At 43.0% G+C, this 25,208-nt stretch overlaps 1 protein-coding gene across 1 annotated transcript in view; it reads left to right on the top strand.

The window, feature by feature from the left end:
* SYN3 (synapsin III) overlaps positions 1–25,208 on the top strand; it is a 258,300-nt gene that overhangs the window by 204,722 nt on the left and 28,370 nt on the right. Inside the window, exon 7 of the mRNA XM_018560102.1 lies at positions 21,181–21,243. Coding sequence (XP_018415604.1) covers positions 21,181–21,243 — 63 coding nt within the window. The remainder of the gene's footprint in view (positions 1–21,180; positions 21,244–25,208) is intronic.

Below are 25,208 nucleotides of genomic sequence, written 5' to 3' on the forward strand. Positions count from 1 at the left end.
ATAGGAACACGTATAAAAATAAGTTGCCTTTTCAATCATTTATTTACCAAAAATGTCAATGTATGTAATGGTGTACTGTGGAAAAAGTAAGTACACCCTTGGCATCAAAAGCTGGGATTGCCCCCTGTAGCAGAAACTACTTCTTATAGGCATTTTGAGTAACTGCATATTAGTCCCTGATATCGACTGAGTGAAGTTTTTTCACCAATTTTCCATGCAGAATTTCTTCCATTGCAGGATGTTTGTGGGTTACCTTGCAAGAACTACCTGTTTTAAAATTCTCCAATAAAACTTAAATGGGACTCAAATCAGGGCTTTGACTAGGGAAGCTCATAACACACTAATTCATCTTTTGTATCCATTCCTTGGTGGATGTTACGGTACCTACACCTGTACATCCAGTGGCATAGCCAATGATAACCGTCTTCAGCATGTCCAACACTGGATTGTGTTCTTTTGTATAAGCACGAGCATGCATGTGCTGGTGTGCGTGCGTTAGTGTGCATCCCTGTCACTGCATATGCACACAGGTATTAAAGCTCCTTCCCTTATGATGGCCAGTACTGTGACTTCTTGCAAGATATCCTGCACATGAGATTACCGTTGTTTGCCTTATTGCTGACAGAGATTGCCTGACCCTGCACATATCTCCTGCCCTTGTTGCTGACCTTGCTCATTCCTTTTATTCTTGCCTGCTGCCTGCCTCAACCACCTCCCTGCCCTTTGACCACTCTTGCCTACTAGCTGACGCAACCTCAAACAGCTTTAGCGCTATTTACCTGTCTGTCCATCGTAGCCATCCTGCTCCTGTGACGGCTTTTGGTGGGGTGAGCCTTAGGGCCGGGACCTGGTGACATCTCGTAGCAAAATGGATGGATTGCAAATGGATATTCCAGTGTGCTTTGGATCATTATTGCGTTGAAAGACTCCTTTCTGGTTCAACTTCATGTTGTAGATAGATATATGTATCATTAGTTTGTTTTAAACAGCCAGAGCACATGTGGTTCAGTTGAGAATAAGTTAACAGATATTGCATATTTGTCTGCCTTAAATTAGCACTATTGAGGAACTCTGGGAATCTAAGAAATTAACCCTTGCAGTAGGTCTAACCCCACGCACTGAATATGTTAACTGCTCGTTTTGGTCTAGGGGGGCTCAAATAAAAGAAATATACTCACATAGCTGCTAGACCAGTCCCCGCAGCCTATTCTCCACTATGCTCAGGTGGTCTAAGACCTGCTGATGTCATCACGTCTAATGCAGGTCCATTGATTTGCATTAGTGATGAGGACAACGAGTGACATTCCGCAGCTGGAGCGGAGGAGAAGAGAGGTGAGTGCTGACCACCACTGGTATATCCAGAGCATATACCAGATGAGTATATCTTCTTTATTCTGGCCCCTAAACCAAAATGAGTAGTTGACACTTCCAGTGCAGGGGTAGTCCCACTGCAAGGGTTAATTTTTAAGTAACTGGGGTTCTTCTTTAAATTCTCAAAGCATTTTATAGCTAATACATGTAATTACACTACTAAGATAGCACAGTGTCCCCTCTGGGTATTCACAAATATCTTTTGCAGCAAGCTATAGCTGTTTGTTAAAAAAACATCAAGTAGCATCACAATACTCTGAATTATTACAAACGTGTCAGCATTTTGAAATCAGCGTTTTTAATAAATGAACACTTTGACTCTTATCTAGATTAATATCACATAATCCCGCCAAGCAAAGTCATACAGCGCGGCAGTGTCTCGCCCCTTCTGCACTCTTTCATCCTGGCCCAGATACTTTTCCCAGTATGATTTCCCAGTATGATTTGGCTTTTCATTCTGGTTCATTTGGCCGCTGATCCTTCTATCCCAGTCTGAGCGGAGCTGCTTGTGAGCCAAGCGCCAAATCCAGGACATATGTCTCGGTCAGATCATGCTCACGGGCTGCCTTGGAGGAGGCTTCCATCAATCTAAAATGAATCTTCGTACCTCAGTGGTCTGCAGAAAACAGACTTATTCTAATATATATCTCTGTGATTGTCTATGATTCCCAGTTAATTTAACCTCAACGCGATGATCAGATAAGGACTTTATTATTGAACACATTACACACATTGCTTGGGCCCATCATTGATAATTGTTCTAAAAAGCCTCAAATAACAACAAAGTGCATAAAAAAGTGAAAATTCCCAAATTCGCTAGGAAAAGGCAACTGTATAGACCAACTAAACTTTCAGTTTCAGCCAGGCTTGTTCACACCATAAACAGTGCGTTTGAGAGCGCTCAGCTGCTGGAACGCAGTGTATCACATCCTGGCTGGCTTCCAGCGTTCAGAGGTGGGAGGGGGAGTGGAGGTACATTGAACTCAATGGCACCACAACCACCTCCCCTGCCCGCAGTGCGATCGCCCGCACCAGACAGTGTGGCACATCAGTTCCTACCTTCCGGTCCAGTGCGATCTGAAAAAATGCTGCGAGCACTATGTTGGCAGATCGCACTGGACCGGAACGCAGGCACTGATGTGCCACACGTTCTGGTGCGGGGGCGATCGCTCCGCGGACAGGGGGCGTGGTGCGGTGCCATTGACTTCAGTGCACCGCCATGCCCCCTCCCGCCCCTGAACGCAGGAAGCCAGCCGGGATGTGACATACGCGTTACAGCAGCTGACTGCTCTCGAACACACTGTTCGAGAGCACTGTGAACAAGCCCTCAATCATCTAAATACAAGTGCATCAAATGCAAAGGTTTGCTAAGTTTTAGTCTTCTTTAGAAAGCAGATGCAGCCTAAATATAAAAGCCTGTCCCTTGCCAGCATGCTGCAGAGAAGAACTCTTGCTCTCTGTGGTGAAGCAGTGGTCTCTCTGCAGAAGTCTGACACAAGCCCTCTTGAGTCAGAGCTAGAGCTCTCCAATCAGCAGGGAGCATGAGCTTTTCTCGTTGGAACACTTGTGCTGTGACTCACCAGGAGGCATGTTGGACCTCTGCAGAGAAGCCACTGCTTTCCCAGAGGAAGGTCGTTGTCTGCAGCATGCTGGCAGGAGAAGGGCTTTTTTACTCCGATGTGGCTGATTTTGAAAGCAAATCAACTTTGAACAGACTTTTAAAACTTTATTTTTAAGGAGGACTCTTCATGTGAAGGAGGGCTTGTGATGTGAAGAGGGAGGCTGATATCAAAAGAGCTGGCTCTGGTGTAAAGGGGGGCTCCTAGTGTGAGAGGGGGTGAAAGTGATGTGAGGTGGGCTCCTAATGTGAAGGGGAACTCCACTTTCTTTTGGTGTTTTTGCATGGTGTCCCCACTTAAAGTCCATACCAGACCTCTATCTTGGACAATGGTCTGGATTGGATATTTTAAGGACTACACATTATTTTTTACATGTATGTATTTAAAATTTTTGACTGAGCCCCGAGATTTTGCATACCTTTAAGAATGCCATGACTGAAATAGAGGTTGAGAAATGCTGGTCTAAAACACATTGAGTACCAACAAAGTACACCTTAAAAAAATAAGAACACTCAGTAGGGGACTGTGGGGAGCTTGCTATGAGTTGTGAGTAACAATAGCTTCATTAGCAGCCCTGCAATGTAATCAGAAATTGAAGTGGGGAAAAAAATTAGACCAAATTTGAATTCTGGAAATTTGTGTCAAATGTCATGGATTATTCATGACAAAGAGCTTCATTGTCTTTTATCCAAAGCCGGTCAAGATAATAATAACATTATGTGGAGTACCAGCTCTGGGACTCAAGATTACACGATTCTTAGCAGATTTTTGTTACAAACTGATATCTAAAATGTCTTCCCTATGTATGACAGAAGAAGCAGACCTGTAGGGGGTCCGGAGATCTGTGTACATGCTTTGTCTATAACATCTCAGCGTGGGCTTTTTACTTCTGTCATTTCAGCTTTCAGTTTTCATTGTTTAAAAAAGGAAACTCTTGCAACTCATGAAGTTTAGAATGGTGAAATGTCCTGTGGAAAGTACCGCATAGAGCTACAGGAAACCTTATCGCTTCTTATCAGTTGGAACCTCTGACTTTAATCACAGGTTTGGCAAAGCTAGAAAGAAGGACTGTGCTCCTTATAAATGAGCACTACTTCATCTCTTCCCTCCTATCCAGTCTCTTCTTCTCTCCTTAGCATTGCCATATCTGCTGCTGTCATTTATTAAAAGTGTACCTGTCATCAGTACTTGACTTAAGCAACTTTAACCCAACTGAAATCACAGAAGCAGATGTGCAGTCAGATAGAGATTGTGGTAGCAAGTTTTGTGTGTGGCCTGATCTTTCAGCATAGCTGCAGTGTTTGTTGGATAGCATAGCAATCAACTGATTGGTTTCAACTGTTGCATGGAATTAATCTTTAAAGTCCTACTCTGGGCTCCATGTCCCTTAAAATTGACTTCCTCCTTTTGGCCCTCACTGACTATATTTTGTACATTATGTCTTTTCACCAATCCTTAGGGTGGTCATTGCTGTGTGGTCTTTTTTTGCATCTACTCTTCTCCAGACAGGGCAGCCCTCACTGATGTAAAGAGCAGATGACATCAATGCTGCTCTCTGCACTGATACTCTGTGAATGGAGAGTACTGCATTCACCCCTCAGGGGTGGAGCCATGACGCCCTGCTCTCACAATATGTGCTACTGGGAGAGATTAGGTGTGATTTAGTCCAGAAGACTGAGGACAAGTTGTGTTGAAGAAGAGGTACTGCAGCAGACAGCTATGGACTAAAGGTGATTATTGTGGTCTGAGCTGCTTTAAAACTGCCCATGGGACCTTTTTAAGGTATAAACATTTAGCCTGAATTTGGGCTTTGATTATGGCAGCGCATCCGTAGTACTGGACATCTGTGTAAATAAAAGACACTGTCATTTTGCATATAATGGGAAAAGTGGGAGTGTCTTGTGATAGGCCACCCCCAGCAAGATATACTCCCCTCTATGTGCTTCTTTGCTACTTCACCATACTGTGGGTGCCCCCTCTCTGATGCTGTAACAGAGCAGGGCTGCTGGATATGGAGGAGTATATGACCAACCAGTTATCCCAGGCTGCTGGGGGGGAAGAAGTCAGACCGAGGGGACATCATCTTCATCTAGGTGCGGATTAAGGAAGTGAGGTGTAGTACCACCAAAGGGAGGTACTTGCTCCCCTGATTGAAAAAATGCCATTCTATAAGAGGCTGGAGGAGGGCAAGAGGATGGTGATGAGTGTAATATTAAAGCGGACCTTTATACTCAAAAATCAAATTGTACCAATGCATCCCTCTATGTATGATGAATAATAATAACATAGGCATGTCAGGTGTAAAATGCTGTGATTTTGAAATAATTAAATTTGCAGAGCATTCGCTTCCTGCAAATGACTTCAGTTTGGCAAAGCAATGCACACTGGGATTGCCTTGTCATCAGCAGAGCATTGCTAGGAAATCTCATCTGTAATCTCGTGAGATCTCAGGGAAGTATGTGTTTGTAGATTGTCCCTACCTATTCTTTTAACACTACTAACAATGTATTTATTAGAGGTGAACGGCCAACACCAGGGTAGTTGATTGTTTTAACAGTGTTGGGGTTAATATATTATATGTAGAAATATCGATGAGACTTTATTTGAACGAATATGCACCGTATTTATAGCTCCTATATTAAAGATTTACTGTACATAAAATACATATATTGCCATGTTATGGACAGAGATAACCTTTTAAGATATTCTGTAGACACTTTTTTCTCAAATACATTTTTTTTTTTTAGTCACCACACAACCCAATGTCCTGGTCACTATATTGGACCCCGCAGAGTCCTTGCATTGGATCCACAGTGGTGTTCCATAAGCTACAATATATCAATCACTCTACAATAGCAAACAAACATAACAGTGATACATTGGCCATCCACGGCACATAGATGAAAAGGTGTCTTCTTTTACTCTCCCTATAAATGACAGTTGTGAGCAATGAAAACGTTGGTGACTTGTAGCAGGTTTACTTTATAAACTGGGTATTTGGTTTGCTACAGTTTTAGAAGTCTAATCTTAGTCTAATTTTAGCATTGTAGTTGTATATCCGTTGGCCATATGCTGGATGGTGACTGCCGCTGTTCCCTGCATAACGTGTGTGTGTCCTGTTCCGGGGACATCAGCAGAGAGGAGGGAGGTGGGAGGTGGTGGAGCAGCTGGGATGTGCAGCCCGGAGATGGAAAGAACCGGGCCATGAACTACATATTCTGTGCCCCTGAGTGGAGTGTCATCTGGGCCGTACACCCTGCCAGGCTCCCTGCCCTTCTTCTGATACCAAGCAGATGACACGGATGTCCTGCGGGCATCAATTTGGCACTGGGCAATAGCTCACTTATAAATATACATATTTAGAAAGCAGATAAGGGATATATATCCATTCCTGTGTAGAACCTCTTTAGAAACTCATCATAATTTCAGATACGATGCAGTCTGCCACTACAATTAACACAGCAGTTTTTGTTTTATTTTATTTTGTGTTGACTTGGTAATTAGATTCATTATTTTTCTACTTGCTTTAACAGGTCAACCTGTCCAGAAACAATGACCGGTACAGGTGATGGGACAAACCATATAACCCTGCCGGGGTGCTTACAGTGGTTTTATTTCTTTATTTATACAGTATAAAGGCAGAATCAGGCAAAGGCAGGATTTTTTTTAGGACTGAGGACAGTATATCTTATATATGGAGTACATAGAAAGCACAATAAATGGATTCATGTACCCAGGTACCTAAAGACAAGTCACTGTATGGTATTACAATAAAGTATCATTCAGATGGATCTTTAATGTAGTAGTAGTAGTAGTAGTAGTAGTAGTAGTAGTAGTAGTAGTGGTAGTGGTAGTGGTAGTAGTTAGTAGTAGTAGTCATTTGCTCATGTGCTAACAAGAGACAGGGCTGGATTTACTCTATCTGCTGCCCCAAGGTCAAATTATTTTATATAATTTTTTCTTTTTTTACCACTTTTTTCTAATTGTATTTATTTTTTATCTTATCTTTTACTTTTTATAATTTTTTTATCTTATTATTTTCTACTTTTTTATCACCTTTTTGTTTTACTTATTTTTTCCTAATGTTTATTTATTTTATAATTTTGTATACATTTTTTTAAATGTAATTTAAATTTTTTTTTTATTTGACTTTATTGCTATCACACAGGAACTAACAAACCCCGTGTGATAGCATTTGGAGGTGACAGTTTCTTTTTATTGAACCTGTCAACTCCAATACAGGAGTTTTAGCACAGCATTGTGCTGGAACTCCTGTGACAGCTGAGAGGGGAAGCCTGGGAGTGCAGCTCTCCCCTCTCACTGTTTACAGAGAGCAGAGCGGAGAACGGAAATCTCCGCTCTGCTCCCCGCTCTCCATACTGAAGAGAGGATCTCTGTCCGGCAGGGAGAGAGGTCGCTGGCAGGGGGGCGGCGGGGGGAGAATGGACAAGCAGTACTCTGCATACAAGGGATCTCTGCGACATCACCAAGATCACTTGTAAAGGAACAAGCAGCTTCCCTGCTGTACATTTAGCTCTGCTTACCCAAAGCAGGGCTAAACTCCCCTCCCGGCGCCTGGGAACTTCATGGCCTGGGTGTCCAGCAATAGGAATCCCTGCCGCCCCTCTGCTCCGTGCCCCCTCAAGGCCGGGCCTCAATTGGTCCTGTGGGAAATCCAGCCCTGCTGATCGAAGGAGAGAGCAAAATGACAGAAAGATGAGCTCATCAGTCTGCTGCTTCTCCTTTCACTGTGCAGCCACAGACTGGGGGAGTGACAACGTCTATAAGCATTAGTGAACTGCAGCAGAGAAAAATCAGGTCACCGGCTCTGCCAGAAAAGGCTTAGGACTGCATGGACAGAAATACAAATCATTTGGCAGATAAAGCAGCTCCCTTATATGTATGTTATCTGTGTATTTAGGACTTAAAGCTGAATTCCAGGCTATATGGACAATAACAGTACATATAAGGGAGCTGTTTGCAATGGCAAATATTGACTTTACTACTGAAGTCACATGACTTGGGCAACTATATACCGTAATCTGCAGACTTGGCATTTTCCTATGCTTTACTTGAAATGTGAAATTGTATGGGTGCACTTCCCCGAACACACTTTACGTCTTACACATATTGTAGAGTTTAGTGACCCTAGTGACAATTATCTGCCATTAGCGTTGGCTGTTCTGTTCATTGTCTCAGCAGGCAGGGTGGAATTTGTTTTTTTTTCAGCAGCGGGAAATTATTCATCCTGGCCTATTTCCAAGAATGAATATTAGACAGGTCTTAGAACAACGATGTTTAGTATAGCGAGAGACAACTTCATTATACGATATTTAGCAGGATGACTAAAAGGAGTTATATTTATTCCAGCATAGCTGACTAACGACTTTCTTTGCACAAAACAGGGAATGAAAAAACATTTTCTTGGTTGCATTGAGCAATCTGGACACTTTAGGTTCTATTTATATTTGCTCTGTGGATCTCTGTGAATGTTTGTCCTGTGTGAATAGAGGCAAAAACAAACATTCCTAGTATATTTTCTTTTCAGAAAATATGTATTTATTTCCTGTGCTCCTCAGCTCCATCTAGTGGCCAACATACAGTATTTTCTGAATATTACATTTGACATAAAAAGAAAATATATCAGCCATCACTAAATGACGGCCCGCGGTCCAGACACGGACCAATTGGGGGTTCTGTCTGGACCACGATCACCAACCTGCACTGGGTTATGGTTGCCTGACAGTGGATACACTGGCCTCCAAGGCCAGTGCACCCACTGCCAACCATAACCTACAACTGGCCTCCATCTCTGCTTCAGTCATTTGTTGCTAGGACTGCTGGTGTCCTAACAACCAATGACATCAGGCAGGGCCGCCTATAGAGGGGTAAAGCCAGCCATACCATACCAGGGCTGGTCCCCCCTGTCCCCCCGACTTTGTTTTCTGGGTCCATATCAGGATGGTGAGCAAGCGCAAACCAAGGAACGTCCATTCTCCAATCTGCTACGTGATGAATGAAGCAGGAAGTGCTGTTCTCTCAGCGCTTACAGCTTCAAAGCTGTCACAAACTCGGCTGAAGTGCCAGGTAAACAGATGATCAAGCACAATCCTGTTCTTGATCATCTGTACTGGAGGGCACGGGAGACATCAGGAGTCTTATAGACCCCGTATGTCTGCATAAAGAGAACCTGTCGCCTCCAAATGCTGCCACATAAGGGCTTGTTGGCCCCTTTATGATAGCAAAAGTTCAAAAAAAAAAATGATAAGTATAAAAATAATAAATCAAAATAATAAAAAAAAGATTAAAACCAACCCTGGAGCCCTTGCCATCTAATTGGAATGAACACATGCAGAAGCAGAACAGTGGGACCTGCTGGGGCAGGCCCAGGACCACATGGGCTCAGATGAAGTGGGTTGAATGAGGCTGGCCATTAGATTAAGGACATTCTGGGGCAGAAAAAAAGGTCTGCAAGGGAACTTTCTATATTGAAGGTGAATATTGAAGAAAAATCTTGCATTGTTATTTTACCTATTAGTAAGTTATTCACTTTTATCTTATGTTTGGCTGTAGTTCTGCTTGAAGCCAAACACAGTTAGGTAACTGGAGATGTCAGCAGTGGTGACCTCCATATTCTCTGAGTTGCGGTTTACAGTAAAAGTGGTGCCTCTTGGTGACTCAAATGGTGAAAGACCAATTTGATAATATAGGGCTGGATGACTAAAAGGAGTTATATTTATTCCAGCATAGCTGTCCATATTCATCACTTCCAGTAGTGTACACAATCCTCCACTGTTGATTGGGGGTTGATATGATCAGCGATATGCTGGACTACAATAGAAAATAACTCTTTCTCAAAGTCAGCAACTGTTCATGACTTCCTGGGAAATTCCAAAGAGTAAAAAACCTTTCCTCGGAAATTTACGTCCCTGGTAATGTCCCATCTTTATAACTCATTCACCACTTAACTAACCGTACATTTTAGGATTTAAGCCTAAATATCATCAAGTTAAGGTTTACATATTCTTTAACAACCGACTAACAGCAGACCAAGATTATTTAAACAGGAAGAGCCTAGAGGTCCTTCAGTCATCTCCATGACCCGCAACATCCAGAGCGTTGAATGAAATGCTCTAAAAATTGCTGTGTGACACTTTCTGATTATTCTCCTTGAGAAAGTCCTGGAGCATTGTCTCCTGTGTGAACCTTTCCTCGTATGCGGACAGGAGCGGAGACACAGAAAGGTGCCCTAATTAGCCCAGGTCTCACTTCTCCCACGTTATAGAAATCGCCCTCCTTCCTGAGATTACTCAACATCCTACGACAGCTACGGGACACTTTGATGGATAAACGCTCTAGAATTACATAGGAAATTGTCTTATGATTTTCTAATGTGATGAAAACAATGGGAGTTTTTCTGACTGTGAGATTAATACTGAATTACATTAGGATGCAGTCACACTTTGCGGTTCCCCAGTGCTGGAAATTGTTGCACACAGAAAAAAAATGTTAAATATTTTCAGTGGAAGTAATCCCATCCCCCTGCTCCATTACATGGTGTGTTTTTAAAAATGTGCTGCTTTTTTCTGGAGTTAGCATACTTATAGGAATTAATGCTTTTAATGCACCTTAACAATGGAAAGGTCCAATCAATATTGTTTTTTTCAGTGTTTTCTAGATGCTGGAGAGTTAAACTATCTAACAGTCTCTTCTATATCTCAGAAACTCTATTGGTGAGATCCGATCACTGAGTCCCTGGATCTGTACACCTGCTGTGCCCATTATTAGGGACTCCACCTTCCCCACGTTGAGTTCCCAGGTCTATACACCTACTTTATGCATTATGAGGGGCTCCCACCACCCCTGTGCTGAGTTCCGAGGTCTACACACCTACTGTAGCCATTATGAGGGGTTCCCACCATCTTTGTGGTGGGAACCCACCACAAAGATTTGGCTGCAAGCTCCATTACGCCAAGAATTTTCCAACCTGCTGGTTGGAAGGGTCTCGACAGGGGCACCCACTGTGCACATTTTAGCTGGTTTATCCACTAGACCTCTGAAGGTATGATGTGGTATCTGGCACCAAGCCACTTAAGCAACAGTAGCTCATCTATTGGATCAGACTACATGGACCAGCCTTTGCTCCCCACGTGAATCAATGAGCCTTGACCGCCCATGACCTTGTCTCTGGTTCACCAGTTTTCCTTCCTTGGACCACTTTTGGTAGGGCCTGACCACTGCAGACCGGGAACATACCACAAGAGCCGCAGTTTCGGAGTTGCTCTGACCCAGTCGTCTAGCCATCACAATTTGGCTCTAGTCAAAGTCACTCAAATTCTTAAACATGCCCATTTTTTATTCCTCCAACACATCAACATCAGGGACAAATTGTTCACTGGCCACCCATTTCCATTTGCCATTGTAATGAGAAAATCAATGCCAATCAATTACCAGTCAGTGGTCATAATGTTATGGCTGATCGGTGTATACCAAAGAGCAACACCCGTTACACATTTGTACTGTTTTCTGTGTACTATTTTCACAAAAATATTCTATAAACCGATTAATTTGAGCTCTGCTGGACGGTTGTGTGCATATCAGCCAATCAGCAATCAGGATTCTTTAGAGATGTTTGGAGTTCGTTCACCGCAGTCTATGTTCAGATTACCACAGAGAAGCCTAATAATAAAAGTTTAAAATGATCAACCTGTCTCTTTTTTTCACATTTGTATTCCATTTCAGTCTGTTAATAAATAGATGAATAGATTACCGTATATACTCGAGTATAAGCCGAGGGGGGCACTTTTCACCCAAAAAAATGGGCTGAAAATCTCGGCTTATACTCGAGTCAGCGCGCCATCTTACTTACCTCGCCGAGCGTCGCGTCACTGCTGCTCCGGTGTGCGGCGCTCCGAGCGGGGTCATCTGGCAGTCTCCGGGTCCTAATTTAGGTGGCCGGAGACTGCCAGATGACCCCGCTCGGAGCGCCGCACACCGGAGCAGCAGTGACGCGACGCTCGGCGAGGTAAGTAAGATGGCGCGCTGACTCGAGTATAAGCCGAGGGGGGCACTTTTCACCCAAAAAAATGGGCTGAAAATCTCGGCTTATACTCGAGTCAGCGCGCCATCTTACTTACCTCGCCGAGCGTCGCGTCACTGCTGCTCCGGTGTGCGGCGCTCCGAGCGGGGTCATCTGGCAGTCTCCGGGTCCTAATTTAGGTGGCCGGAGACTGCCAGATGACCCCGCTCGGAGCGCCGCACACCGGAGCAGCAGTGACGCGACGCTCGGCGAGGTAAGTAAGATGGCGCGCTGACTCGAGTATAAGCCGAGGGGGGCACTTTTCACCCAAAAAAATGGGCTGAAAATCTCGGCTTATACTCGAGTATATACGGTAAATGTATAAATTCACACATTACGTATTTCACATATTTTATCCTTTTTTTAGCAAACTTTTTCTTGTATTTGATTGGTATTCACCACATTAATCAACCTATGAAAACAGTGCATAAATGAATTTAGCAAACTTGTTTACCAAAAGTTCTGAGTCAGAATTGGATTGGATAATATGAACAATGGGGTGGTAGCACAATAAGCTTTGTTTATGGCTCGAAATATAACTTCATACAACACAGTGACGGTTTAGGGCCTCCTTGCTCTTTGTAGAGATACAAATGCAGAAGTATATATTGCAGTGTCATAGGGAAAATTTTAAAGGTTACCCACTTTTAGGGAATTGTGTAAGAGTCAATAGTTAATGTTGTTGTTTCACATGTTTTTTTCTTAAACCGCATTCGTGACGATCTGAACTTTCATCTTCCTTATTTTCAAGCCCAAAAAAAGAAAAATTGGACAGTTGTTACACGAATAAAGGAAGGAATTTGGCTTATCAAAGGGCAGCTGTACAGGGAAGAACTGTGGGGATGGTGGTGTCACCACATTGGCCGATGGTATCAGACTGGGGTGGAAGTAATGAAGTGTGAGGGTTTGGGGCTAACCCAGTTCCCCGGAGTTCATGCAAGCCACCCATGCAAAACTGTTACTGACATACCCTCTTTTCTGGCCCTATCATTTGCTGCTGGGACATTGCCCACCCTACAGCAACACATCACAAAGGGGTGGGAAATGCCCAGGAGGGGTGTGCCAGTCACAGTTTTGCAGGGCCTTGGGTGAACTCCACTGAACTGGGTTCGCACCAAGACTCGTCACATACATAGTTAGAAGGAACTACAAGGGGGGATCTGTGAGCTGGCCTAGCATTCATTGCTTCTTAGAGGGAAAGGATTTCCTCCCACCCTACTTTGTTCTTAGGCTAGACTTGAGTCTCCCCATAACCTAGATAAATGAAAGCTAAACATTGCAAAAAGCACCTCCCCCCTTCCCCGGTGTTATTTGGTTTGTCCCAACCCATATAAAACTATGTTACAGAGGCAGCAGACTGCATCATGTGTGTCATTTTCTTATTTTGCCCATAGTCCCACTTTAAATATCAGTGAGTTTGGGGTGCCCTAACAGGAGGATCCTTCACTTTGCCAGTCAAGTTTGAGGTTCCTTGGCCTCCTGTAGGATAGTCAAGTCTGTTTCCAGAAAGAAAGAGCTGGTGACTTGACTGGGAAATGACATCTTAATGAAGTCTATGATTGAGATGAAACATGGCAGTAGACAGTGAGACTCTGGTGGGCAGGTTGACATTTCATATTGCCTAAAAACAATGGAACTAAAAATGAATATATGTACCATCTGACTTCATCATCTTTTCCCGTGACGAGTGTTGGCATTCAGGGATATTATGGAAATTCTGGAGGAATAATCTGAATTCAAAATGAAAATATGACTGAAAAAAGTATATATAACCTTAATTCATGACTGTAGTCATGTAAAGGACTGGTCGAGATGGTACTTTGGGCATCTGATGTATTGAGTTAATCAAATGAATTAGCACCTGCTGTATAACAGTATTAGGATGTTATAAATGATGATGATATACTTATAAGGGTATTTATGAACATACTAGTGTTTCTATTAGCATTTTTTGTTTTTTTTATTGCACGGTGGATGTGTTTTGGTGGTTGGGGTTTAGCCCTACAATATCCAAATACATTTTTGTTGAGTTGGTAATAACAATGTGAAGGTCTTTATATTAATAAATTGAGTATATTCCAGAGAACACCGGCGTGCCTTTGTATCTCGCCTAAAGATTTTTTCTTTCTTGTGAAATGAGCGCATATACTGCTTTCACTGACCCAAATCAAGCATGCAGGACTTCTGACCTGTATACTCATTTGAGGACTATGACTCACGACTCAGTAAGTAGTGAGGATTACAGAACCCAGAGGATGTCCACTTTCACACTTGACCCTGCCGAAATCAATGTCTCATGACTAACTGTTTTTGCCTGTTGTTTGGGAAACATTCTAAAAAATACTTCCTATGTAATCGCCCTGTAACTTCTGTATTGCCCTGGTGAGAGCGTATGAGGGAGGGGAATCAGCGTGATAGACACATTGATGTCTGTGTCACTCTTCGCTGGAAATAACAGAGACATTCCAGACAGTGTTGGCGTTTGGTGGCCAGGCGGATGACCTGCATCTGTGACACTGTAAATGTTCACATCAGGCATACTAATTCTGTAAAAGTGGAATTTAATCTGAGTTGGCTTTATTAATTGTCAGAATGTGGAGGAAGCAACATATTAAGATGCATTTCCCTTTTTTTATATGTTATTTATATAAAAACTATGATTAAAGTGACACTAATCGTAGAAGTTAAATCTTAGAAATACATTCAAGTACCCTAACTATTAACAAAAATGTATCTTATTTGTATATCACACAACTGTAGATCCTGAAATCATCTCTGAATTGGTGCTGACACTGTTTCATGTTTAGTTTACTAATTTGCATTAGGATTGTAGCCCATCACAGGAGCAAGCTCACAGGGACCATGGGGAAAAAAAATAGCCACCCTCCAGAAGGAAGGACGGTGTCGGCACCAATTCAGAGATGATTTAAACATCTTCAGCTGAGTTATACACAAATAAGATACATTTTTGTCAGGGGTGTCCCGTCCCATTGATACCTGCCGGTGGCCATCTTGGTGATGGACGCCGGCAGAGAGAGGAGGGGACGTTCCCCCCCGGCGGCATAAGGTATGCTGCCGGGTCCCCTCCTCTCTCCTGATACTGTCAGGCTCTCGGTCCATGACCGAGTGCCTGACTTTTTAGAGGGGGGGACACCAAAATGACTGTCAGTCATTTTGGTGTCACCCCTCCAATGGTGTCACCCAGGTGCGGGCCACACCCCCCGCACCTCCCTTGTGACGCCACTGATTTTTGTTAATGGTTAAGGTACCTGAATGCATTTTTAAGATTTAGCTTATGAGTTTAGTGTCACTTTAAAGACAAACTCTGTTCTAAAAGAAAGCTTTTCCGCAATTTCTAACTGTAAAGCTGTCAAAGTGACACTGTCATTGACCAAAAGAATCTTAGCAGAAGTATAATGCTCAACTCATAAGCAGCTCGTTTCCCATACCTTAGCTCTGTCTCTGCCAATCTCTTCATAGTATGACACTTACAGAAGTGCCAGATGCTGGTGTCACCAATGTCATGCTGTGGCTCCAGTGGCTAGCCTCCTATGTGACTACAGGACACAGCAGTGATGTAGGGGTTGAAGGATGGATCCATTGTGCATGATGGGGGACACTTTAGGAAGTGTCAAATGCTAAAGAGTTTGATGGTGGCTGTAGTGCTGGAAAAGAGGGAAGGTTGTAGACACAGGCCGCCAAAAAGGTAAGTATAATAGCTCTTCTTTTGCAGGTAACAGCTTTTAAGATTTTATTTTTGGGTGAAGACAGTGTGGCTTTGATTGCTTATTTACACCTTTGGAAAAATGAATGTGGATATGTTTTCATGAGTTGACATGTGTTGCGTTGAGTCAGCCCATTTTAATGTGCGAAATAACACACCTACACTATTTTTGGCAATGCAGTGCACCACAACAGAGCATTCACATTGTTGTGCACTATTTCTAATGTGCATTGGACAGGATCTGAATCTTTCTATCTCGAATATATGGATGACTTTGAATAAACAGATCTAATCTCTTCCAAGTCTGGAGGGGATGAACTTTTATCTTACATCTGCAAAGAATGTTTTTAATCTATTCGTATAATTAGTCCCAAAAACTGGTCTCACTTTTTTATGGTTCAGAAAAGATGACTTCAACGTTCACTTTCAGAGAAACAACAACAACAAAAAGAAGAAAAGTTTGATGTTTTCTTGACACCCATTGTTTAATTTTCCTTTGTTTAGTGGGTTTAACCAACTCCATATGACCGATGTTCCTCATTAGGCTCGGGGATAGAATATTCTCTGGATTTCATGGACTGAACAACGAGTGGGAGAAGTGTTACTCTGCAAACAGGACATGAATTAGTCTCCTTGGAATGTCGCTGTTTGGAATGACCGGTGGAGCGTTATCACTGTATGATCTACAGCTGCAGGGTCAGCCCGTGCAGTCACTGGCAATAATTAAGATTTTTCTGGTGATAGATCTCTGGACAAGTTCAGGGACCAGCTAAAAAGAAGAACTCCAAAATGGTTTCTTAAAAGCTCCAGTCTTCATCCTGGCCTGCTGGTTGCCATTTGTGCCAACTGTCAACTATCACTAGCGTTCCCTATGGAGATAAAGAGATTTTGCAGCATCTTCTCACACTCTTTGTAGCCACTAACTTATTGATCAGCCAAGAACTGTGCACTTAGCAGTTGTTTGTGGGATTAAGGTCTTGTGGTGCATTGGTGGCCTAAGATAATATCTCAGAATCCTTAGAGTTTATCTCTAGCCAAACCTTTTTCTTTTAGTCTTGAATAAAGTAGGGAAGGATTAAAATCCCTGTCATATGGTATTACTCCCACTGGGGACATTTACTCTCTTTGTTTGCTCTAGGGACAGAATATGATTAAAAAAAATCAATTTTTTAAGTTTTAACTGAAATTGGAATTGAGGGGAAGTCTTTCAATGGGGACACCAGTTCCATTGACAATTAATACCCACTTTGTAAGGATTACCTTTTACTTCCTGTTGTATCCCTGGGACAGAATATGACCGGAAAGGTCTCTAATGAGACACAAACAGAAAAAAAAAAAACACCCAAAACATGACAGTGTTTATGCCGTGGAGTATACAGAAGAGGCAGCCGCCTTCAGCACTTCAGCAGGAGCTGGGGATTACAGAAAGGGCAGGACCTGTAACCTATGTTGCTGAAAAAAATTTGCAGCTCATGAAGGGTGGGGGAGCAATTTGGCCCTTCCACCTTGGGTGCTAAAGAACGTTCTTCTAGCAATGGTTTTAACCATTCCCTAATCTATACAAAAACAAGAAGTTTTGACTTTCGATACACTTTTCGATGCAGTGTTTGGGAATCAGTGTTACAGGTGAAATATAGGGAACTGTGAAGTATAGATATATATATTTTTTTCCCGTTTTTCTTCATCCTCTCATTCACGATCAATCAGCAGCAGTAAGGTTTACTTCCCTTGAAAGGTCGCCAGCCTTAGTCCAGAAACCGAACAGCACACACGTGCCGAAGCCAGTCAGAGGATGACACGCTGGAGCCCTCAGCGGAACTTCCGATCAAATGCCGCGTCTAGTCACGCCCCGTGGAGTATATATTTAGTTGTTATTGTAAAGTTAATGTGGAAGTCATTTTTATGTAGCTCTCAGACTTTTGCTTGTTTGTTGTACCGTATTTTGGTTATTAAATTTCATATACAGACTCGAAAGCACTCTATCTATGGTAATTAGTTTATTATCATCCTTGATAAAGTTACTCTTGTTAGTTTAAAGTGTATAAATGACTTGCAACAATGAAGTGGAGGTACATACCTGGGAGAGAAGACCAGGGACCTCATAACCTAGGGACTTTATTATTAAAATACTGCCTTCAGGAACTAAAGTAGAGATCTGCCTTTCTTCCCTCATTGCACACGGACTATCGGTTTATAATTTAGGTGTTTTTAATAGTAAGATCTGGGAGGCAGAAGGAGATGGGCCTTCGGTCACCTTCAGTTCCCGATTTCAGAATTGGAATAATAGGGTGTCTGTTTCAAGACTCCCAACGTACTCTGCTAGGTTTGTTTCAGTTAAGATGCCTGCACTTATACTAACAGATCATTAACTTTATTTAACTTAAATCTTATGTGAAGGCAAATTAAAAAACAAACAAACAACATACGCTGTACATATTTGCAATACATGCCCTTTTCCTTATGTTTTTATCTCTTTAAAGTATAATGCATAATGTACGCAGCAGGTGTGTAGACCCAGTAAATGAGTGCAGTGATAGTGAGTTTCTCATAATGTAAACAGCAGGTGTGTAGACCCAGGAAATTAGTGCTGGGTTAGTGTGGTTTCCTCATAATAGGCACAGCAGTTGTGTAGACCCAGGATCTCAGTGCATGGATGGTGGGAGCACCTCATGATGGGCACTGCAGGTGAGGAAAAATCCCTCCAAAGAGAAGGAAATCCCTGATGGTCAGCAGAATCACCAGAACTAGTATTACCATTGGAAGATTTCCCCTCAATTACTGTTCTGGGGACAGCCCACAATTTGTCAGTTTCTCTCACTTTCAGGAGTGGGTGAATCTTCCTAACGGGGACACATGCTACAATAAAAACCTGATAGGTGCTATAATCCCTCTCCACTCTATCCGAAAGTAAAAATAATAGCTTTTGCTTCGGTTGAACTTAGTTCTCCAGAATATGAAGATTCTAATGAGGAGTAAAATCACAGCTGCTGATAAAGGCAGGGAGTGGAGACGTCTCTTGCCGTTTCGGAGAGTAAATCTTACAAGAATGTAAAACAATACATGGAACGAATAATAAATAACATGACGTCATTTCTGCACTAAGTGACAAGTATGTATACAAGCTTGGGAAAACGTACATGCCAACAAAAATTTAATTTTCCACTATGTAACTCTCCAACTTTTATGGCTGGAGCTGTCCGATCACCATAAAAACATAACGGTGTCTTTAACAACCTGGCAAATCGACCTGGGGAGTCAGGATGTGTACGGAGAGAGGGTCATCGTACAGCAGGAACACATGTTTACAATAACAGCATTTATGAGAGAGCTGTGTGCAACATCACTATATATTCTAAACTTTTAGCTGTGTCCTTTTGAAGGATAATATTTAGGTTCTGTTTGGCAAGCTGACTTCTACAAAAAGCTATTGGAATGACCTAAAATTGAAGGAGTTGTCTGTGAAGTTTCTCATTCATCCAGGTCCTGGCATAGTAGTAGTAATGTGTAAGTTAGTTGTATTCAGCTAGACTTGTTCTGTAATGATGAAGACTTTATGAAGCTTATCCAACCAGCTTATTAAAATATAGAAGTGAGATGACCATATTGCTTGTAGAAAAGATGGTAATATCACAATATGTTCATGATTCAATGTACAGAAGTATGGCCAAATGTTTACAATCTAGAACAGCGTTTCTCAAAATGTTTTCAGTCATAGTACCCTTTAAAATGATGAATAATCTCAGGGAACCCCAGTCTAAAACGTAAAAAATGTAAGTTTAAAATATGACATGTGGTTCCCACCAAAGTCTATACTAGATCTTTAACCTAGATAGGGGTCTGGCATGGATTTTAAGGCGGGATCCCACGCAAAAAAAAAAGAAGACAAGTTCACCCCTGCACATCAAACTCTCACCCTTTCATATCATATGCTCCCTTTTCCATCAGGAGCCCCCTTCACATCAGAAGCCCCCCTTTTACATCCATAGCCCTTCTTCACATCAGGAACCCCACCCTCACATCAGAGTCATCTGATCCGCCTTCACATCAGCGTCAATGTGGATGCGGCAACATGGCAGAGGCAAGGAGGTGGAGCAGGTCTGGACAGAGGTGGACTTTTGTCCTCTTCTGAATGCTAATGGAGGTCCTGGATGCAGCTATCCCTGGATTAGTGTCATGCATTATTCTTTCCCTGATACTGGTGGCTGGCTCGCCTGCACCATAGAAAGTGGTGACACTGCAAACAGTAAAAAAAGTGCTAAAGAAAAAACGTCCAAAGTGAGCACTTTTTCATTGTTTGCACTTTACTGGGAAAGCTTTCACACATTATATATTAGTATTTGGGGGTTCATCATTTAGATGAGATACCCTTGCACTGGGCACTTTTTTTCTGTATACATTATTATATGTGTAAAGTCTTATTTATTTTATATATTTATATTTTTTTGCTATTGAGATTTTATATTTATATATGGATTATTGATTGAAGGAGGTATATATATTCATCATTAACTGTTCCATTATTATAGTTCAATGAGTAGTTTTATACGGCTTTTTTCCACATTTTTTTTACTTACCGGTATTTGATTACACAGATTCAAGCTGCTGCTTCTTTATTTTATTGATTAGGGTTCTCTGATATAACTAACATCTACCTGCCGACAAATCCCTGACAAGATCTTGTAGGCTTGGGATGTTGATAAAGCTATTCAACTATCACCTTACAAGCCACTGTAAGAATCCTCATGGATCGTGCAACTACAACCCAATATGTTCCATCTCTGATAAAATCTATGGAGGAGCAGTGTTGTCACCCTACGACAGGAAGCATACTAGGGTTAAAGAAAACCCATCTCCTCTTAACATAGGAGGTTGGTGTTCTGTAGTCCACAGAGAGAGCTAGCAAAAATGCTAACTAAAAACAGTCTAAGAGCACCACGTGCTAGACTTCTGGCAGGGTCAATTGTTATTTTTTTGTGCAGTTGTCTAAGGCCTTGTTCACACCAAATGCAGAGCAGATCTGCATGAGTTTCTGCACAGTGGTTTTTGCCGCGTTTTTGATGTGTTTTGTTTAAAACGGGCTTTCAGTGCGTTCCAGGGTGTTTGCATGCATTTTTGATGCGTTCCAGAGCAGGTAAAATAGGGCCTCCTGCAGTTTTTTTACCTGCTCTGGAACGGAACACTGCGATGTGAACTGGAGAAAAAATACCATTGGAATACATTTTGCTCCGGTCTGTAACTGCTCTGCTTACCTGAAGGGCAATTTTTTGGGATAATATACTGTTGCTGTGACATGTCAGAAATGTAATAATGGTAAAGTACTGATTGATCTGCATTATTGATCACTGAATTAGCTGACTGAATTGTGACTTTCTTGTGTTTCTTTACAGCTGACGACACCAAATTTTCCAGTGGTGGTGAAAATGGGCCACGCTCATGCTGGAATGGGCAAGGTAAGAGGCACGCTAATGTTGTTTACATCATATTGTATAGATTTGAATGTTGGTATCCTTTCTTCAAGACAGTAGAGCGGGGCGGGGAGAAATGTATGGCCCCTGCCTTCTATAATGACATGATCAATCCCAGTGCTGTAATAATAATAAAACTAATAATAATTAGATTAAAGCAGGAAATGATTTCCCTATCTAAGGAAATTAAATGACTGTTGACTGAAATAGAAAAGTTGGAAAGACATGACTTCTGATAAAGTTGAAGTATTGAGCCACTGGTGGGTTTGTCTTTACAACCTGCTGTTGCTATCCTCTGGTAAGCATTAAAGGAGAACTATGGGGTTAAGGCTTTTCCCAATAGTTCTCCTTAGGGTAACGGGAGGACACAAACTAGCGTCCTCCCGTCACCCTAGGCTCAGTATACCGCGAGCTGTAGCTCGCGGTATACTGAGACGCCGCAGAGGCAGAGCCAGCTGTACACTAGAGCCAACTGTATCTAGAGGCAGAGCCAGCTGTACACTCCCCCGTCAAATCCGCCAGTCAGCACTGGCAGATCGGAGCGGGGAGGGGGGAATCCAGCCCCTCCCCTGTCACGGCAGAGAGTCGTGACAGGATCAAGAGGTGAGCGAACGCCGGTATATGTTCGATCACCTCCCGATCTACTGAGCCGACCTGTGACAGTCTCATTGTCACAGGTCGGCTAGAACTATGAGGTGAGTGAAAAGCATCCGCCTCATAGTTCTCCTTTAACGGTTTTCCTGTTGAGTACATGGAGTAGCACCTCTGGATAGCTACCCAGCAGCAACTTGTCCTACCCAACTGGACCGAACCTTAACAATCACGTTCACCTTAATTCATAGTGACGACTTGCCAACTCTTAATAATGCAAAGCTGCAAACAATACATTTCTGGAAAACAAACCGACAGATTTATGAGGCATTATATATGCGGGATAGACACCAAGAACTCCTGAATTCCCTGTGGTCTGTCTCTTTCACCAGTAACACACAGGAAATGTTTTGTTCTACCAGTGAGGGAACATGATGTCTCCATCAGTTGAGGCTGCGGATTAAATTGTCCTCGCTGCAAGGGAACATTACAGCTGTAGGATTAGTACATTTTGCCCCTGGTAATTCATAAATGACGTAGCAGATTTAATTTTTACGCATTTTCCCAACACCTTGAGAGATCTATCTCAAATTCCCCAACCTGAGCGAAACAACATGTAACCATTAGTGTGACACGGACGGGCTACTAGGCCAGGTGTTCAGGAGATAGTTTAAGTTTTCACCGCTGGCTTCAGCAGAGCAGAATAAAAAAAAACAGTGTATAGTTTGATACATTTAGCAGAGAATATGATGTACTGTCTCGACTTACATCTATCTCACCGAAAATCCTAACGAATGCTGGAATCATTAATTAAGAACTATAGGCCGGTTCAAGCCCAGAATGCGCTGGATCACATAGTTCAGGCCGACTGCGTTCTGGGGCAGGAGGGGGAAAAAATGCCGCATGCACTATTTTTTCCGATCGCACTGCATTAGAACGGAGAGCATTCCTGTACCTGTTCTGCAGATGATTGCACTGCAGTTGGTGGGCGTGTCTGCAGTGCCATTGACATAAATCCTCCCGCCGCAGAACATAAACCGGCCTTATCTATGTGATCCAGTGCGTTCCGGGCTCGAACTGTGGATATGGTGCGACTGGGCCCTAACACCGCAGTCCCACTGCAACATAGTTGTATTCAGTGTCGTCCTTAACCTTTTTGCCGCCTGAGGTGGCTTAGTGTGTGGGGTGGTGGGTTATCGTGGTTAATTGACGCTGCCCTCCCCATCTGGCTTGGCATCCCACCCAACTCCTGGCAATCAATGACATCACTGGTTGCCAGGAGCTGGGCGGGATGCCAGCCAGAGTGTCCCGAGTTGCTAAGAGTTGAGCAGGGAGATATGTATGGACTTTACACATTTCCCTGCCCAGCTCTTAGCAACCTGGGACGCTCTGGGCGGAAAGGGGGCGGCAGGCACACTGCAAACATTTCTTGGCAGAGTGGCCACGCTGCTCTGCATGCCACACCCCTGAGAGACTCGAAGAGATGCCGCCTGAGCCAGCAGTCTCAGGCCGCCTTATTATTGGTATTGCCCTGGCTATAACAGTGCAGGCACTCCCCTTCAGTAACACTTGCCCCTCTATATCATTACCCAATCAGCGGCTGCCAGCCCCAACCACAAGCCTGCTAACACTATTCCTCCCTTCAGAGCTCTTGTGCTTGACATGGCATGCATTCATCAGCTGGAGAGCACATAGGGCCCCCTGACTAGTCCTCCCTCTGATGCATGCAAATGTGGGATCTGAACACACCCCGTGATGACATCACAGACTCTGAGAAATACATATTGCAAAGAAAAGGCAGGAAGTTAATAGATGGTTTAAACACATTAATGGGGATGCAGAGGGAGACCGGGGGCTTATTTTATTACTTTCCTAGAGTTGGGCTTTGAATTTCAAATTCTTCAACAGCTGGTGTGCTACAGTGTCCCCGGTCATACTATATATGATATATGCAATTAATCATAATCTACATGACCTTTGCTTTCCCCTATTTATTTATGGGAAATGGGGGTGAAGCCACCATCTTCTCAGGCCTGTCTTTGGGGGATACAATGGCGATTTTGTGAAAATTCACAATGACACATCAGTGCGGCTGAGTAATTGCAGCTGGTAGAGTAGACTCATGGCCGTACACTGCACTGCTTGTGTTATTAAATACAATTATAAATTTTCTTAATAAGCTTTCCAGACAATCTGTGGCAGGTTCATTCAAAAAGCATGTTCTGTAGGCTGAGTTAGTGTTCTGATTTCAGACATAATTTCAACACGTAGGATAGGGGAGTTACAATATGGCATTTGGAGGTTCTTGCAATCAGTATGGGTCCCTATAATGAATGTCCATACAACTCTTCTGAGTTAGGTAAGGCACCTTGATAAAGTACATCCAAGGCCCTTGTATTCAATCTGCGGCCCAGGGGCTATATGTGACCCATTGGCACTTATTGTGCGGGCTCTCAGGGCATCTGCAGACAGAGCAGGAAAAATATTTTTTAGACTGGCTTCTAGTAGTTCAATAGTGTGATTAATTTCTTTAACTACTTCACTACCATAAAAAAAGTCCTGTCCTGAAGTAGTTATACCAAGAGCACGGCTGCTACTCTTAGTATCATTTTAAACAGCCAGCGATGGCTGCTTAGATACAAGTGAACCGGCAGCTACACAGCCGCCAGATCACTTGTATGATGCAGTAGAATGTGCTCGCCCCCCCCCCGGCTATACCAGGCTCCGCTGTCCCCCATGTGGGCCTGGCAACGGCACGGCGGTGTCCCCACATTGATCGGAGGGAGATCAGCAAGCTTCTAGCCACTGATCTCTCCTCCGATCACTGGACCTGGAAGTGATGTGTATTACATCACTCCCAGTGTCAATGTGCACATTCTCCGGCTCTTAGAGCCAGGAGAAGAAACTGGTGAAGCGGATCTCTGCTTCATTAGCTTCTCTGGGGTCCCTAGGTGACATTAGGTGTCTGAGAGACCTCTGATGTCTCCATAAAGAGGGCCTGTCACATCATATTTGCTATTACATAGGCGGCTTGTTAGCCTCCTATGTGAGTGCAATAAAGATAAGTGTAAAAAAAATTAAAAGTTTTATATATAAAAAGATTTTTAAACAATGCAAAACAACCATTTTAAGGTCGCCCGCCCCCACGTACATGCACATGATTTTTTTTTCTGTGCTGTCCATCCCTACCTCTTATATCTCGCCATACATCACCATAATTGGGGGTGCGTCCATTGCCTAAATACATTGTGCTGCAAGGTGTCCCTCTTTTTCATCCCCATTTCAGAAAGTTGGGAAGTATGGCATTACATTCACTGAATATGACGTATGGCCCATTGGTGATATCAGGGGCCGCAGGT

Source organism: Nanorana parkeri, unplaced genomic scaffold, assembly GCF_000935625.1.
Source record: "Nanorana parkeri isolate BGI_ZX_2015 unplaced genomic scaffold, ASM93562v1 scaffold432, whole genome shotgun sequence".
Lineage (NCBI taxonomy): Eukaryota > Metazoa > Chordata > Amphibia > Anura > Dicroglossidae > Nanorana > Nanorana parkeri.